The 13741-nt window shown below is 34.5% G+C and overlaps 1 protein-coding gene across 1 annotated transcript; it reads right to left on the bottom strand.

Annotated features, from left to right (window-relative positions):
• Positions 1-9769: 9769 nt before the first annotated feature.
• On the bottom strand, positions 9770-13625 carry LOC127853390 (toll-like receptor 4). The gene is made up of 2 exons (XM_052387904.1): positions 12547-13625; positions 9770-12181 (listed from the first exon to the last, which is right to left on the bottom strand). The coding sequence occupies exon 2, from the start codon at positions 12083-12085 to the stop codon at positions 9905-9907; it is 2181 nt and encodes a 726-aa protein (XP_052243864.1). The 5' UTR covers positions 12086-12181; positions 12547-13625; the 3' UTR covers positions 9770-9904.
• Positions 13626-13741: the final 116 nt, after the last annotated feature.

Raw genomic sequence — 13741 nt, 5'->3', positions numbered from 1 at the left:
ATGAATAAAGCACAAAACAACAAAATGACAGTCTTAATTTATAAGTGAGACAAGAAGAACAAGTTCAATTAAAAAAATGTTCCCGTACAATACTCAATATCCTTAAAAAAATTGCTCAAAACTCTGTAATTCTGTATAACATCTGGCATTTTTACCTATGGCATTTTTACCTATGGCATTTTTACCTCTGGCATTTTTACCTACATTCGGCGCTTCTACTATTTAACCCATTTATGCCCAGCGTGTAGAAAAAAGGCCTTGGCAAACAGCGTAGAACCAGATGAGAAGCCGCTTGATGCGGCGTCTCATCTGGGCCTGCGCTGTTTGCTTAAAGGAATTTCTGTAAGAAATATTCTAATTAGACAAATAAGTATACTAGACATCCCTAATTTTGGAAATAAATTGATCCAATTTAGAATTATGGGAGAGTCCACTAGGCATAAATGGGTTAATAACAACTGATTGATGATAAAATCATAGGGAGATCACTTGTAGCTGTTACCTGTTAGTTGTCCCCGACTTCCCAGCCTGCAGCCCCATCTGGCAGTCTGTGCGCACATCAAGACGCTTACTGCTTTGTGCGCTTCCCATTTCTTTTAACTCATTTATGCCTAGTGGACTCTCCCATCCTTCTAAATTGGATCAATTTATTTCCAAACTTAGGGATGTTTAGTATATTTGTTTCTATATTAAGAATATTTCTTACATAAATTCCTTTAGGCAAACAGCGCAGACCCTGATGAGACGCCGCATCATGCGGCGTCTCATCTGGGTCTACGCTGTTTGCCAAGGCCTTTTTTTCGAGACGCTAGGCATAAATGGGTTAATTAGCGGGATTTGAAATCTCTTTCGGGAAAAGACAAATATTGCACGTGAATGCATTTTTTTATTCCATTATTTATCTATTGTGTGCAGAAACGCATTGAGTAAAATTATCTTGGCCCGAAACATTCACATTGATCGCATTGTCTTTGACATAAATTTGATTGTTTTCAAGACTACTCATCATATTATTTATTCATTTATTATGTGGCATATGTTATTGTAGGGTTATGATCTATGTTCCATAATGCGAATTTTTAGAGGCTATATAGTTGTGCACATGCGCGCGTATCCGTATTTGAATTGCAAACCCCTTTTTTCATAACCAGTAGTTAGTCTATAAAAATATATATCTCTTTTCTTAATATATTTCTTTGATTTTTTTGTTAAACGCAATAATTTCTTTGAATGGGTGGATATAAAAACAATAATAGTGAAATAACAACCTCACAAAATGTTATTAACAATAAAGCATTCGCTATGTGTGTGAATTCAAATGACTTGTACCAGTCGGATTGTATTAATGAAAATACCACACTGTCGCATTGGCTTATGATGTAAGATTGGACATGGCTCTCTATAGGTTAGGCATGTCTTTACAACACATACCGGGCCATTTAGACTGTTATCAGTCCTGCATAACCATTTTATTATTTGTATAGAGATAACTCTCTCCTACTTTTTGTACTGTACTTATACTAAAGAGTTACGTTTTCTTATCTTATTCAGCCAGAAGAAAAAAGGAGCTTTGATATTGTATTGCAATACATCTCAAGAAGTAATTGTGAAATCAGAAAAAAAATATCAGTCTGTTGACAGACCAAGGGCCATTAAGCAACTAACTGTTTTGAACGTAGAATACTAAACTCACTTTAGGGTGGCTGAATACCCCAAAGCAAAATCGACGCATAGGCCTTTACGCGGCGATCTTTTCTATTATAAAGGATTAACAGTTTTGGGAAGATTTAGACTTGATTGACACGAGGATTATTAATTTGACTCTGATAGCAGCCAATACCTCGTGAAGTGTCTTTATTATAGTAGCAAGCATAGCTTTATAATATGTTTGTTTCCATTTACGCCAAAACCCTTCCATTATGAAAATTTGACTGTTCAAAGTGCACAAGCATCGAGTTGGCATGAATGAATAGTAGCCCATTCTAGTCATCGAGTTGGCATGAAAAAAAAACACATTTGCAACCCCCAGCGACACGGACCAATTGCGTAATATTTCGCATAACCGAAAGCGCCATTATAATCGTTTTATTGGCTTAGTTAATATATAAAGAAAGACATATTTTTAAACCGCTATTAGCAAATACTAACCAAAATCGTATTGGTAACGTCTGGCTATTTGGAATTGAGAATCCTACTCCGTGAACTCGACACACCCGAAAACGGACCCCTTGAACGTTGCAAATATAACAATAGGCTTAACACTTTAAATCTATTGTTGATATGTTTTAAAACTCCGTTGGTATTTAAGATATGCATGTTGTCTTATTTCTCGAACAGGATAAGCGAACAGTTATCTCCATTCTCTAACTCATATACTTAGTTTAGTTGCAGGTGTTTTCAATAAACGTATTTCACATGAAGATAAACACTTCATTATCAGGTCTTGTACTTTTCAGGAACATCTTTGAAGAGGCTCATAAATCTAAATAGTTTGTGTTCCATTTATCAAACAGACACACAGATAAGGAAACATACCTTCTGATCACTAACATACAGAATTACTTATCTAAGCATAAGGGAGGTACAAAAAAAGTATAATGCTTTATTTACATGTATATTATGGTTAAAGTCAGGGGCGGGTTAGTCTATTGAGGATGATTTAAAAGAACACTGGTGAAAGCTCAACATGCATTCACTTTAAGAACTAATACAGGCATGTAAACTACTAATATACCGTTGGCCATGTTACAGCATTCCACTCGAAGAACTTTAAATACAAGAAGTTTCTGTTGTGTTCGTGATAATAGAACTCGTTTGTATTTATTGATATGATATTGTGTTTCCATGGCAAGTTGGGTAGTAGTTCTTCAAAAACATAGTGTAATGTGTTTGTTTTCAAATAAATACACATATTTTGGATTGTGTCTCCGTTAAGAGGTCATAGTTCTTTTGGACAGTTGACCTCGATTAGTCGCGATATACCCCTGTTGACTTCATATTTAAAATGACCCCGCGACGCCGCATGTCTTAAAAGGTCCTTGCAATATTTTTATGTTAAGGTTTATGTTTTACATGGTTACAATTAACAATATGCATTAACAAACCAGGTGTGCATTGAATTTATAAACAGTAACATTCTTAAAGCCATATAAATATTTCACATATATAACCTATTACCAAAGCATAAACCATGATTTTGATACAGTTTATGGAATAAAAATATACAAAGAGTGTTGCTTGTTTTCGGATAATTTACGCGGTAAGCCATACAAGATATGGGAGACAATTTATTTTTTACGAGCGCTTGTACAAGGAAAATCAGATTATTATTTTCCATTTACAGAGATTATATAACGCGTTAAGGCGTCAAAAACTAATTATCTAGTCATTAAAACTTATTAACTGTATGAAACTGTAAATGAAACGTGGATTAATACAGCGATATGGTTAAGGCAACCCCGTGCAATAGGACTGGGACCGTCATGTATTTTGGGATGTATTTTCTCTAGATGATTATACTTGTAACAACACACCTTTAATGCGTCCATGCTTATGTTATGGTACAATACCTCAGTTTCGTACAAATTGGACACTATGCTTTCGTTTCTCTTTTGGTTTTATTTTGGTAGAACTAAATATGTTTCTTTTTCCTTGCGGCACCGTGTGATTACATATCCTCAATGATAAGCGGCTGCTTCCTTTATCAAGACTCATTATTACAATTAATAATACGTGTCGCGCTTCGCGCTCTATAACGCCTTTATTCGTAACAAGGTAGTTGCTAGGATAGTGGAACAAAGAAGTTTTGTTTTAATACAAAACCAGAAACTTTCACCGGTCCGCGTATTTGCCCAGTCCCTGTGATCTTTTATTATTGCCCAGTCCCTGTGATCAGTTATTAATTAAAAGAATTAGCTTTGCATTATTGGCAATAAATATTGTTTAGTAAATGTAATAGGCACAAATGCAGTACTTATTTACACTAATTTGCACAAAAAATCACCACTATGCAAGATATTCTGACAACAAAAATATATACATTGATCCGTAAAATAACTTCTCCTCCCATAAGCGAAACAAAAACCTATTACATACTAGTCGCCGCACTTCAGTGCGACGCCAATAAAATTATTCAGGTATCAATTAATTTGGCTTGTGGTGCCTTGGTGTATAGTGCGGTAGAATTGTTTGGCAGTAATTCCGGTCGTGTGTTTGTCATATATAATATAAAGAGCACGACATTGAAGGCTTTATATTTGCAGGTGGCTTTTTACCATGATAAGGTCTGTATGATATCAAGAATGTTGACTTAAAAAGGGTAAGTATATGTCTGTATCAAAACAAATTATGTTGCGTCCCGAGGCTTGGGTTTAAAGCGTTTGGTAATTGCTTGTTACTAAATTTTCGGGAGGTTTATTTTGCACAGTATATTACTAGACTACAACACTGACATTAGTTTCACAAATCAGGAATTTACTCTTCAGTATGTAGGTTAAACAAGACCAGTACATTTTAATGCGGAATGATATATTAAAAACTGATGGCAGGGGAATAAATAGTGTTTCGGTCAACACTGTGGATTATGTCTTAACTTGGTTAGTGGCATGTTTTTCATATATAAATACACAAACTGTTTGGTCAGAAGTCTGTTATAACGTGTGTTGAGTATGCATGATGTTGCGATAAAAACTAAATCAAATATTGTCCACGGATACCAAGTCTAAACAACAAGCGAAAAGTGTTGTCCTTGATAAGCCTGTGTGGACTGCACAAATATGCACTTAACGTACATGGATTTAGCCCAGTTTTTCCAAAACGAGCCTCCAATGATCTTTCAGGTAAAAAAAGCCGCATTCATCATACGTATTCAATAAACAACTGTCGATACTAGCAATTTTGGAAAGAATTCGAATTTATAGGTTATCTCCGGCAAACGCCCATTAATTAATTTATGGTCGGAAACATATTTTAAAACTAAGGTGTGAAGCTTAGAGATTCTCACAATGCGAACATTTCATAAGCCATCCTTTCAGACTTGCAGGACTGTTAAGTGCGTGGTATGTGATAACTTTTTGTCCATTATAGGTCAGCTAACTTGTTTAGCTTAAACCTTTTAAATCACATGTATTTAATATGCTGGCATTCTGCTGGAACTAGCATGCACTGGTGCTACTTTCTTTGTTTTACTTTCTTTTAATCTGATTTTAGTGAAACGAAAACATTATCTTTAGGAGGCCGGTTATAGACCGGTTCAAAGGCGGTAATATACCACGAGGTCTATAATACATATTTGACAATTGCAATTGCATGACCATGAAACAAGATTGACCATGGTCACCAACGCGGCAATAAATCATAGTAAGACCAAATAGCACAATTCAAAATCATGGGAAATATAAACAATAAGAACTAAAATATTTTAAATAGTTAAATCCGTTCTTGTTTTAATGTTAAAGTGTATTTAAAGTAATTAATAAATAATATTTTAATTGTATAATGGCGAGGAGCTTAGCATGTCTCTTAACATCTGGCGCTTCTACCATTTAACCCATGTATGCCCAGCGTGTAGAAAAAAGGCCTAGGCAAACAGCGTAGACCCAGATGAGACGCCGCTTGATGCGGCGTCTCATCTGGGCCTGCGCTGTTTGCTTAAAGGAATTTCTGTAAGAAATATTCTAAATATACAAATAAGTATACTAGACATCCCTAATTTTGGAAATAAATTGATACAATTTAGAAAGATGAGTGAGTCCACTAGTCATAAATGGGTTAATTACAACTGATTGATGATAAAATCCTAGGGAGATCACTTGTAGGTGTTATCTGTTAGTTGTCCCGGACTTCCCAGCCTGCAGCCCCATCTGGCAGTCTGTGAGCACGTCAAGACGCTTACTGCTTTCGCGCTTCACATTTCTTTTAACTCATTTATGCCTAGTGGACTCTCCCATCCTTCTAAATTGGATCAATTTATTTCCAAACTTAGGGATGTTTAGTATATTTGTTTCTATATTAAGAATATTTCTTACATAAATTCCTGTAGGCAAACAGCGCAGACCCTGATGAGACGCCGCAACATGCGGCGTCTCATCTGGGTCTACGCTGTTTGCCAAGGCCTTTTTTCGAGACGCTAGGCATAAATGGGTTAATTAGCGCGATTTGAAATCTCTTTCGGGAAAAGACAAATATTGCACGTGAATGCATTTTTTTATTCCATTATTTATCTATTGTGTGCAGAAACGCATTGGGTAAAATTATCTTGGCCCGAACCATTCACATTGATCGCATTGTCTTTGACATGAATTTGATTGTTTTCAAGACTACTCATCATATTATTTATTAATTAATTATGTGACATATGTTATTGTAGGGATATTATCTATGTTCCATAATGCGCATTTTTAGAGGCTATATAGTTGTGCACATGCGCGTATCCGTATTTGAATTGAAAACCCCTTTTTCATATCCAGTAGTTAGTCTATAAAAATATATATATCTTTTCTTCATATATTTCTTTGATTTTTTGTTAAACGCAATAATTTCTTTAAATGGCTGGATATAAAAACAATAATAGTGAAATAACAACCTCTCAAAATGTTAGTAACAATAAAGCATTCGCTATGTGTGTGAATTCAAATGACTTGTACCAGTCGGATTGTATTAATGAAAATACCACATTGTCGCATTGGCTTATGATGTAAGATTGGAAATGGCTCTCTATAGGTTAGATATGTCTTTACAACACATACCGGGCCATTAAGACTGTTAACAGTCCTGCATTATCATTTTATCATTTTTATAGAGACAACTCTCTCCTACTTCTTGTACTGTACTTATACTATAAAGTGTTACGTTTTCTTATCTAATTCAGCCAGAAGAAAAAAGGAGCTTTGATATTGTATTGCAATACATCTCAAGAAGGAATTGTGAAATTAGTTTTTTTTATCAGTCTGTTGACAGACCACGAGCCATTAAGCGGCTAACTGTTTTGAACGTAGAATACTAAACTCACTTTAGGGTGGCTGAATACCCCAAAGCAAAAGGCTGTATGCCATGAAGAGAAAGTACGCCGTAAAATAGCTCAGCTAAATACTATACGCAGAGAATAAACCATGCGTCTGACCTATGCAAATAATTTATAATTCGCCATATTGGATCTTCGTTCCATTTTAATAATATCAACCACGTTTTTGTGGCATTCATATTGTACAATAGAGCATACATTTGTGTGAACTACTGTCCAAAAGAGACTTTGGAGTACCGTAGCGCATCTAAACACCGAAAAGAAAATACGGTTCTCGACGTGGTGTTCCTTATCAATTGAATGACAATTTGATTCTTCGAGTTTTAAGAAATATATTTTTATGAAACACCATTATTATATTTTTGGTGTGCGAAATAAAAAAAAGCCGATTTTCACCCAACACTAACGACTGTGCTGATTATAGTCTGCTAAGGATGACATTAGGATTACATTTATTTGGTGTACGGCGAGTCAATGTTGCAGGACCTGGGTAGGGTAGTTTATCGAGGAAAACAACATACATTTGAATCTATATTTATTTACACCGAAATATGAACATCATCAAATTAGACAAACTACACAAACTGAGACTACACATTGAACACTACAAATGCAAGCAATTCATAAAAACCAAAGTTGTACATTAAACATTATACAATAAAAGATACATATAAAATAATGCATACATACAACATAAACAACATCCATAATTTGGAGTGTCTATAACTGGCTTAGACAATACATCTTTTTATGAAACGAATGTCTTGGTAAAGTATGAATCTGGTTTACAAATGTATATATTGAATTCAACATCACTTCAAGCCCTGGAAATACAATTAATTACTTTTAATTCCGATAGTACTAGGTACACATGAAAAATATTGTTTGTTTATGTAACTACCTTAAAATTTACTTGAGAGACACCCATGCGTTCACGTTTAAAAACACTATTAAATTAATACTTCCGAATACCACTATGTGGCTTAAAACCATATCGGCACACTTAATTTCAATAGCCTGATGTGTTTTAAAATATGCAGTAATCATGGTTCCCACATGACGAAAAGTATTACATATTCACATGTAAATAGCATGAATTATTTTAAAGGGGCCTTTTCACGGTTTGGTAAATTGACACAATTTAAAAAAAAATGTTTCAGATTCGCACATTTTCGTTTTAGTTATGATATTTGAGAGGAAACAGTTATACTGAACATTTACCATGCTCTAAAATAGCCATTATATGCATCTTTTGACGATTTAAAAACCTGAAAATTACAAAACGTTGCAACGCGAAACGATTGAATAACTTGGAGAGTTCTGTTGTTGTCGTTCTATTTTGTGAAACTACGAGGATTGCTTATATAAAGTTTAAAATACATCAGTCAGTGTATGAGCACGGTCGATTCGAGTGGACTAAATGGGAGACTTTTTACACCCGGACTCCAGGGGTCAGTGGTTCGAGCCCTGTTGAGGGTTTCACTTTTTATCTTTTAAATTTTATTCTTGATTTTTTTACTGGAGATTTTTAGATCCAATTTTAAAATATATCAACATAAAGCATTTAATGACAAACTTCAATACATGCCAAAATCTGTGAAAAGGCCCCTTTAACGCGAAGATTTCATGCTACGCGCTATTAAAGTACGTCTTAGTGCGCTCTGAGCCCAATGACCTAATGGAAACGAAATAGTCTAAAGACCGACCATCAGACAAACCAACCGACGGACGTCTGCAAAGCAATATACAACAGCTTCTTAAACAAAATATGTTTATGCTTCAATATAACACTTTAACTTCACTGACATGACTCGGACATAATTGACCAAGAACATATTTCAGCAAAAAGAACACACATTGTGTACTGTAGTTCATCTGATACCAATCTCTTCATGTTAAGACATTAAATGTTGTTGTGTTAAAATTATAAAAAGGTTGACATTTAATAAAGCATATATCAAATGGTCATGCAACTGGGCAGAGGAAATAACCATAGGAAGCTTTATAGTAAACCTGTTTAGCACTGTACGCCGCCTAGCAAGTACAATCAAACAACACTACAAACTACGCGTGTTATGTTTTTAATAGGACTTTCATCGTGATTTTGGTAAACCAATCAATGTATGTACCTTGATGACATAAATAGCTTGATTAAATATAATCGGGACGAATATTATCCGTCTCACTGACAGACGGACCTACAGATTCATGGACGAAGGGTGTGAAAAGCAAAATCCAAATGTTAATATTTGCATCGTACTTGAAGCGAAGCTTTTCCTCAAGAACGCTGTTCTTGTGTACAATTAATAAACATGTTTTTCTTTGATTCTGTTGATACAACACTAAAGTATAGAAACATTAATTAAGTTTAATTCACTTGCCAATTTATCAATTTGATTGTACTTCATAATGAGCATAATTTTTGCTCTATCGTACCTTTTCACTCGCTTATGGCGTTTTCCAAGCTTTGCCAAAATACGTTTTGTGGAAAATGCTCGTCATTTGGAAAATCTAACACTGTTGCATCTTGAAGAAGTCTGCTTATTTCCTTTGGAAGAAACCTCAAAGGAATATCTTCCAGGTACACAATTACGCATACGGGGCGTTTTGTCTGTATTCCTTCCATAATTGCAATGTTCATTTCGAATTTACACCATTTGTCTTTGATGAAATGCCTGCTGAGTAGTAAAATTGTTTTTCTGCTTGCGCTGATTGCTTCCAAGATGTTCAATGCATTGACCTCCCCCAGCGGAAAGTCGCGGTCTCGAATATTTAGCCGCATTTTGCGTTCAACTTCAAGCCTATCATGCAAAGCCATAATAGTGTGACTGCTATCATTATCAGAATAGGCTACATGTGCATCATACTGAAACAGTTGTTGCCTTAAGTTCGTTTTCCGATCTCGATTCTTAACGAAGCTATGTACCGATACAAGATATGCCAGCGATATCTAAAGATAATTACCGCTATATTTAATACCAAATATAGGGTTATTATAGCCGTTAGTACTATAATTAAGGCTAAGTACTTGAAACACTCCGTTTCTAAAGCTTGCACTGTGTTTGTATTAATCAAAGATTGGCTAGAATTGCTGAAGTAACAATTATAATCATCTTTGCCTGTTACAGAAACAGTTGTATTTAAAAGCCAGTTCAAGAACTCTATATTATCACAGCTACAAATAAGTTTATTGTTTTCTAAATTTACTACAACTAAATGCTTGGATGCAATTATTGATAGATATGAGCGTACGGTCTGAGACAATGTTTGGATTCGATTATTTCGAAGATTCAGGACTGACACATTGTTTAGAGTATGAAGAATCAAATCAAAAGTATCAAGGTAATTTTCTGAGAGATCAATCGTTTTAATTGCGACGCATTTAGAGAAAATATGTTTGTTTAAGCTGTAAATCCTATTCTTTGAAAGAATAATGGTCTCCAAATTTTTTAAAGGTGCAAACATATCTGCAGCTTTTGACGAGTTTAGCCCGAATCCAAGAAGATTGTTTTGCATATCAAGATATTTTAAAGATGGAGTGTTCTTAAACAAAGAGTAAGAAAGTGTTTCTATGAAGCTGTTAGACATGTTAAGAAACATTAAATGAAATAAATTCGTCAGTTGGTTGTCAGTAAATTTTGAGATATAATTACAAGAAATGTCAATATATTCAACAAAGTTTGTTCTTCCAAAATCCGGAAGGATTAACATTTTTCTAGTTCCAGTAAATATGAATTTACGAATACTGAGCTTGCGGTGATTTAAGTATACTTCTGAGTCATGTTCCGAATTTTCTATTGTGATATTAAGAAGACTTAAAACCGTAAACTGATCTCCACAATCTAGCACTTCTATGTTGGGGTTTAAAAACAACACATTTTCAACGAACCATTCGCTATAATATAACATGTTTCGTCGAAGACTTAGTACTTTCAGTGTAGAGTGATTTGAAAATACGAAACCGTAGCCGTCTGGCGTTACGATACTATTTAAATCCATATGTAATTCCATAAGATTTAAATGACTTATGTACAAAAAGTCTTCGCTCTTTAACTTGATACCAGTTTGATGCGATACCCCGTTTAATTTGAGAATTTTAATTTTACTGTTTATCAAAGCCTTAGCAACGGGACCTAAAACTTGTTTCATGCCCAAAAGATGATTGCCTGAAATGTCAAAGTATACCAAGGACTTAAGATTTGCAAGAGCTACCGGTGAAAGCAATTTGATCTTGCACTGTTTCATCACGAGATTTTGCAGTTTGGACAAACCATCAAATGCATCATCTTCTAAAACGTCAATGTCACATCTTGACGGTTCTCCTTTTATCAGCAGTGTTGACAGATTTGTATACAGAAAATTCTTGTCGAAAGTAATGTTTTTAAATCCATCGATGGAAAGAAAAAGTAGATTTCTCAATGATCGAAATGTTTCGCCATTGAGTTTTGAGCCCGAATCAATAAGGTTGACATTTCCGTGTAGTGTAAGTACTCGCAGGTTAGTCAGGTGATCTAGCGTTCCTGTTGGAATACAATAATGCAACACAATCAAGCTGTTGTGGTCCAAGTATAATTCCGTAAGATTTGTAAGATCATTAAATGCGGTATCATCAAGATGAATTATAAGATTAAACGATAAGCTCAACACGTTTAAATGTGTCAAGCCAACGAAATTTTCAAATGACACAATTTCGATACCGTTATCACTATAATCAAGCACCAAAGTATTTGAGCGTATGGACTCGAAAGCAGTTGATAAATCTCTGTGAGCGCAATCCACATACATGTCATTATTAAGCTGCGTACAATTGCACGTGTGGCAGTAGTCAGGAATATCTGTCCCCGAGATCGCCATTTGCCCTTCAACCGCTTTCCATTTTACTGAATCTAGCCACTGTAACTCAATATCATCGTAGATATCAACAAACTTCCGGAGATTTCCATTTGCTGACCTATTTTCATATTTTGGTGTTGCTGATATCCTATTTATTTTAGAGTTGACGATAACAACACATGATAAATACGTTATAAACAAACCCATTTTAACTTCATTTAGTGTACACATTGCACGTTTGCGAACAAGATCAATGTCAGAAGGTCCTAATAATTAACCTTCTTAATGCCAAACCAACGCTTCGCTATAACAGTGTTGATTTCTTGCCTGAAATAACACATTGGATAATGGTAAAGAGGTCGAGCAATTGTATCATCTTGGTGCAAGTTCGTTAAATAAATCTTAAATAATAATAATGATGATGGTAATCATTATAATGATAGTGTTCATGATAATAATACTTATAATTATAATCATCGTCATCATCGGCATCATCGTAATCATCATCATCATCATCATCATCACCATCATCATCATCATCATCATCATCATCATAATTATCACCAACACCACCACCATCATCAGCATCATCATCATCATCATTATTCTATCAACAATAAAAATAGTATTATCACTTTTTAAAATTAAAATATTAATAATAATTCTCATAAAAATAATTCAAATATGCTCACTTGAAATGACACAGAGCCCACATACATTGTATGATGCATTTGTTTAACATCCAGTACTTTATTCAATTGTATCAGCAATGAGGCTGCTCGATAAACAATGATATAATGTCCGATCGCACTTGACAAAATTGTCGTTGTATGAACGAATCTTGCATATGTATTTCCTCTTTAAAGCATTTCTCATCCATGCAACGCCCACAAGTATATGCATTAATCTAAAGCGTTAAATGTGATTCATGTACTCGAAGTTACTTTACTTCACAAACACCATGAGGCATAAACAAAAGTGGTTTGTTTTCAACACACTGACTACACTGACCAGCCTGATAGACCTTTATTTTTGGCAGACTCTACACGTTTGTTTTTATATTTCAGGATGAATATTCGATCTTGTTTGCTAAATTTTATCATATTCACTTAAATAACTATTGAATTTACGATTAAATGTTTGCATCATGCGATCATATTCGTTTAATTGAATTAACTAAAGAATACAGATTTTACAAATTTATGAATGTCACTGTTAATCCTTATTAAATAGGAAAATAAATGGTTTGTCGTAAAAAGTAAATAAAATAAATGTATCCGATATATAAATCCAATATTTTAGATATTATTTGACACTCACAATATGTTTATTTTTGCGAAGCAGACTCTATTGAAACGTTGTCCTTGTAAAAGTAAGGATCCTTTGCGCAATACGCAGCGGAAGAATATATGACGGACGGCTTTTAACTAATTTCAATATTAATTAATGTTAACTGTTTACATGCGAATAAAACTGAATTATAAGAACTACGTGATAGTTATCCCTTATTAAAGATTTACTATTATGAAAGGCGAGCAACCACAGAATAAACTATTGTTCGTATTTTTAACAAAAAAGCTACAAAGAAAAGAAAGTATCGCGAGTTCCTGATGTTATCGCTTAGCTTTAGATAAATCGATATCAAATATTCGACAGAAACTATCATGAAGTGCGCAGACGTCACATGTGCTTATTGCTTTTTTGTTTGTATAGTGCACACAGTGTATATCATGTTACGTGACAGAATTGCAGTAGTTGACAGTACAGCGGAATGCTTTTAAACACAAAATACTATATGCTTGCCTTGACTTGAATCACATTAATGTTAGGGTGCCATTCAGCCAAAGCAATATGATTTAAATGCATGTGAAATTATAAACGATTCGT

The sequence above is a fragment of the Dreissena polymorpha genome, chromosome 12 (genome assembly GCF_020536995.1).
Source record: "Dreissena polymorpha isolate Duluth1 chromosome 12, UMN_Dpol_1.0, whole genome shotgun sequence".
Classification (NCBI taxonomy): Eukaryota; Metazoa; Mollusca; class Bivalvia; order Myida; family Dreissenidae; genus Dreissena; species Dreissena polymorpha.
This window is presented reverse-complemented; position numbering and strand designations above follow the sequence as displayed.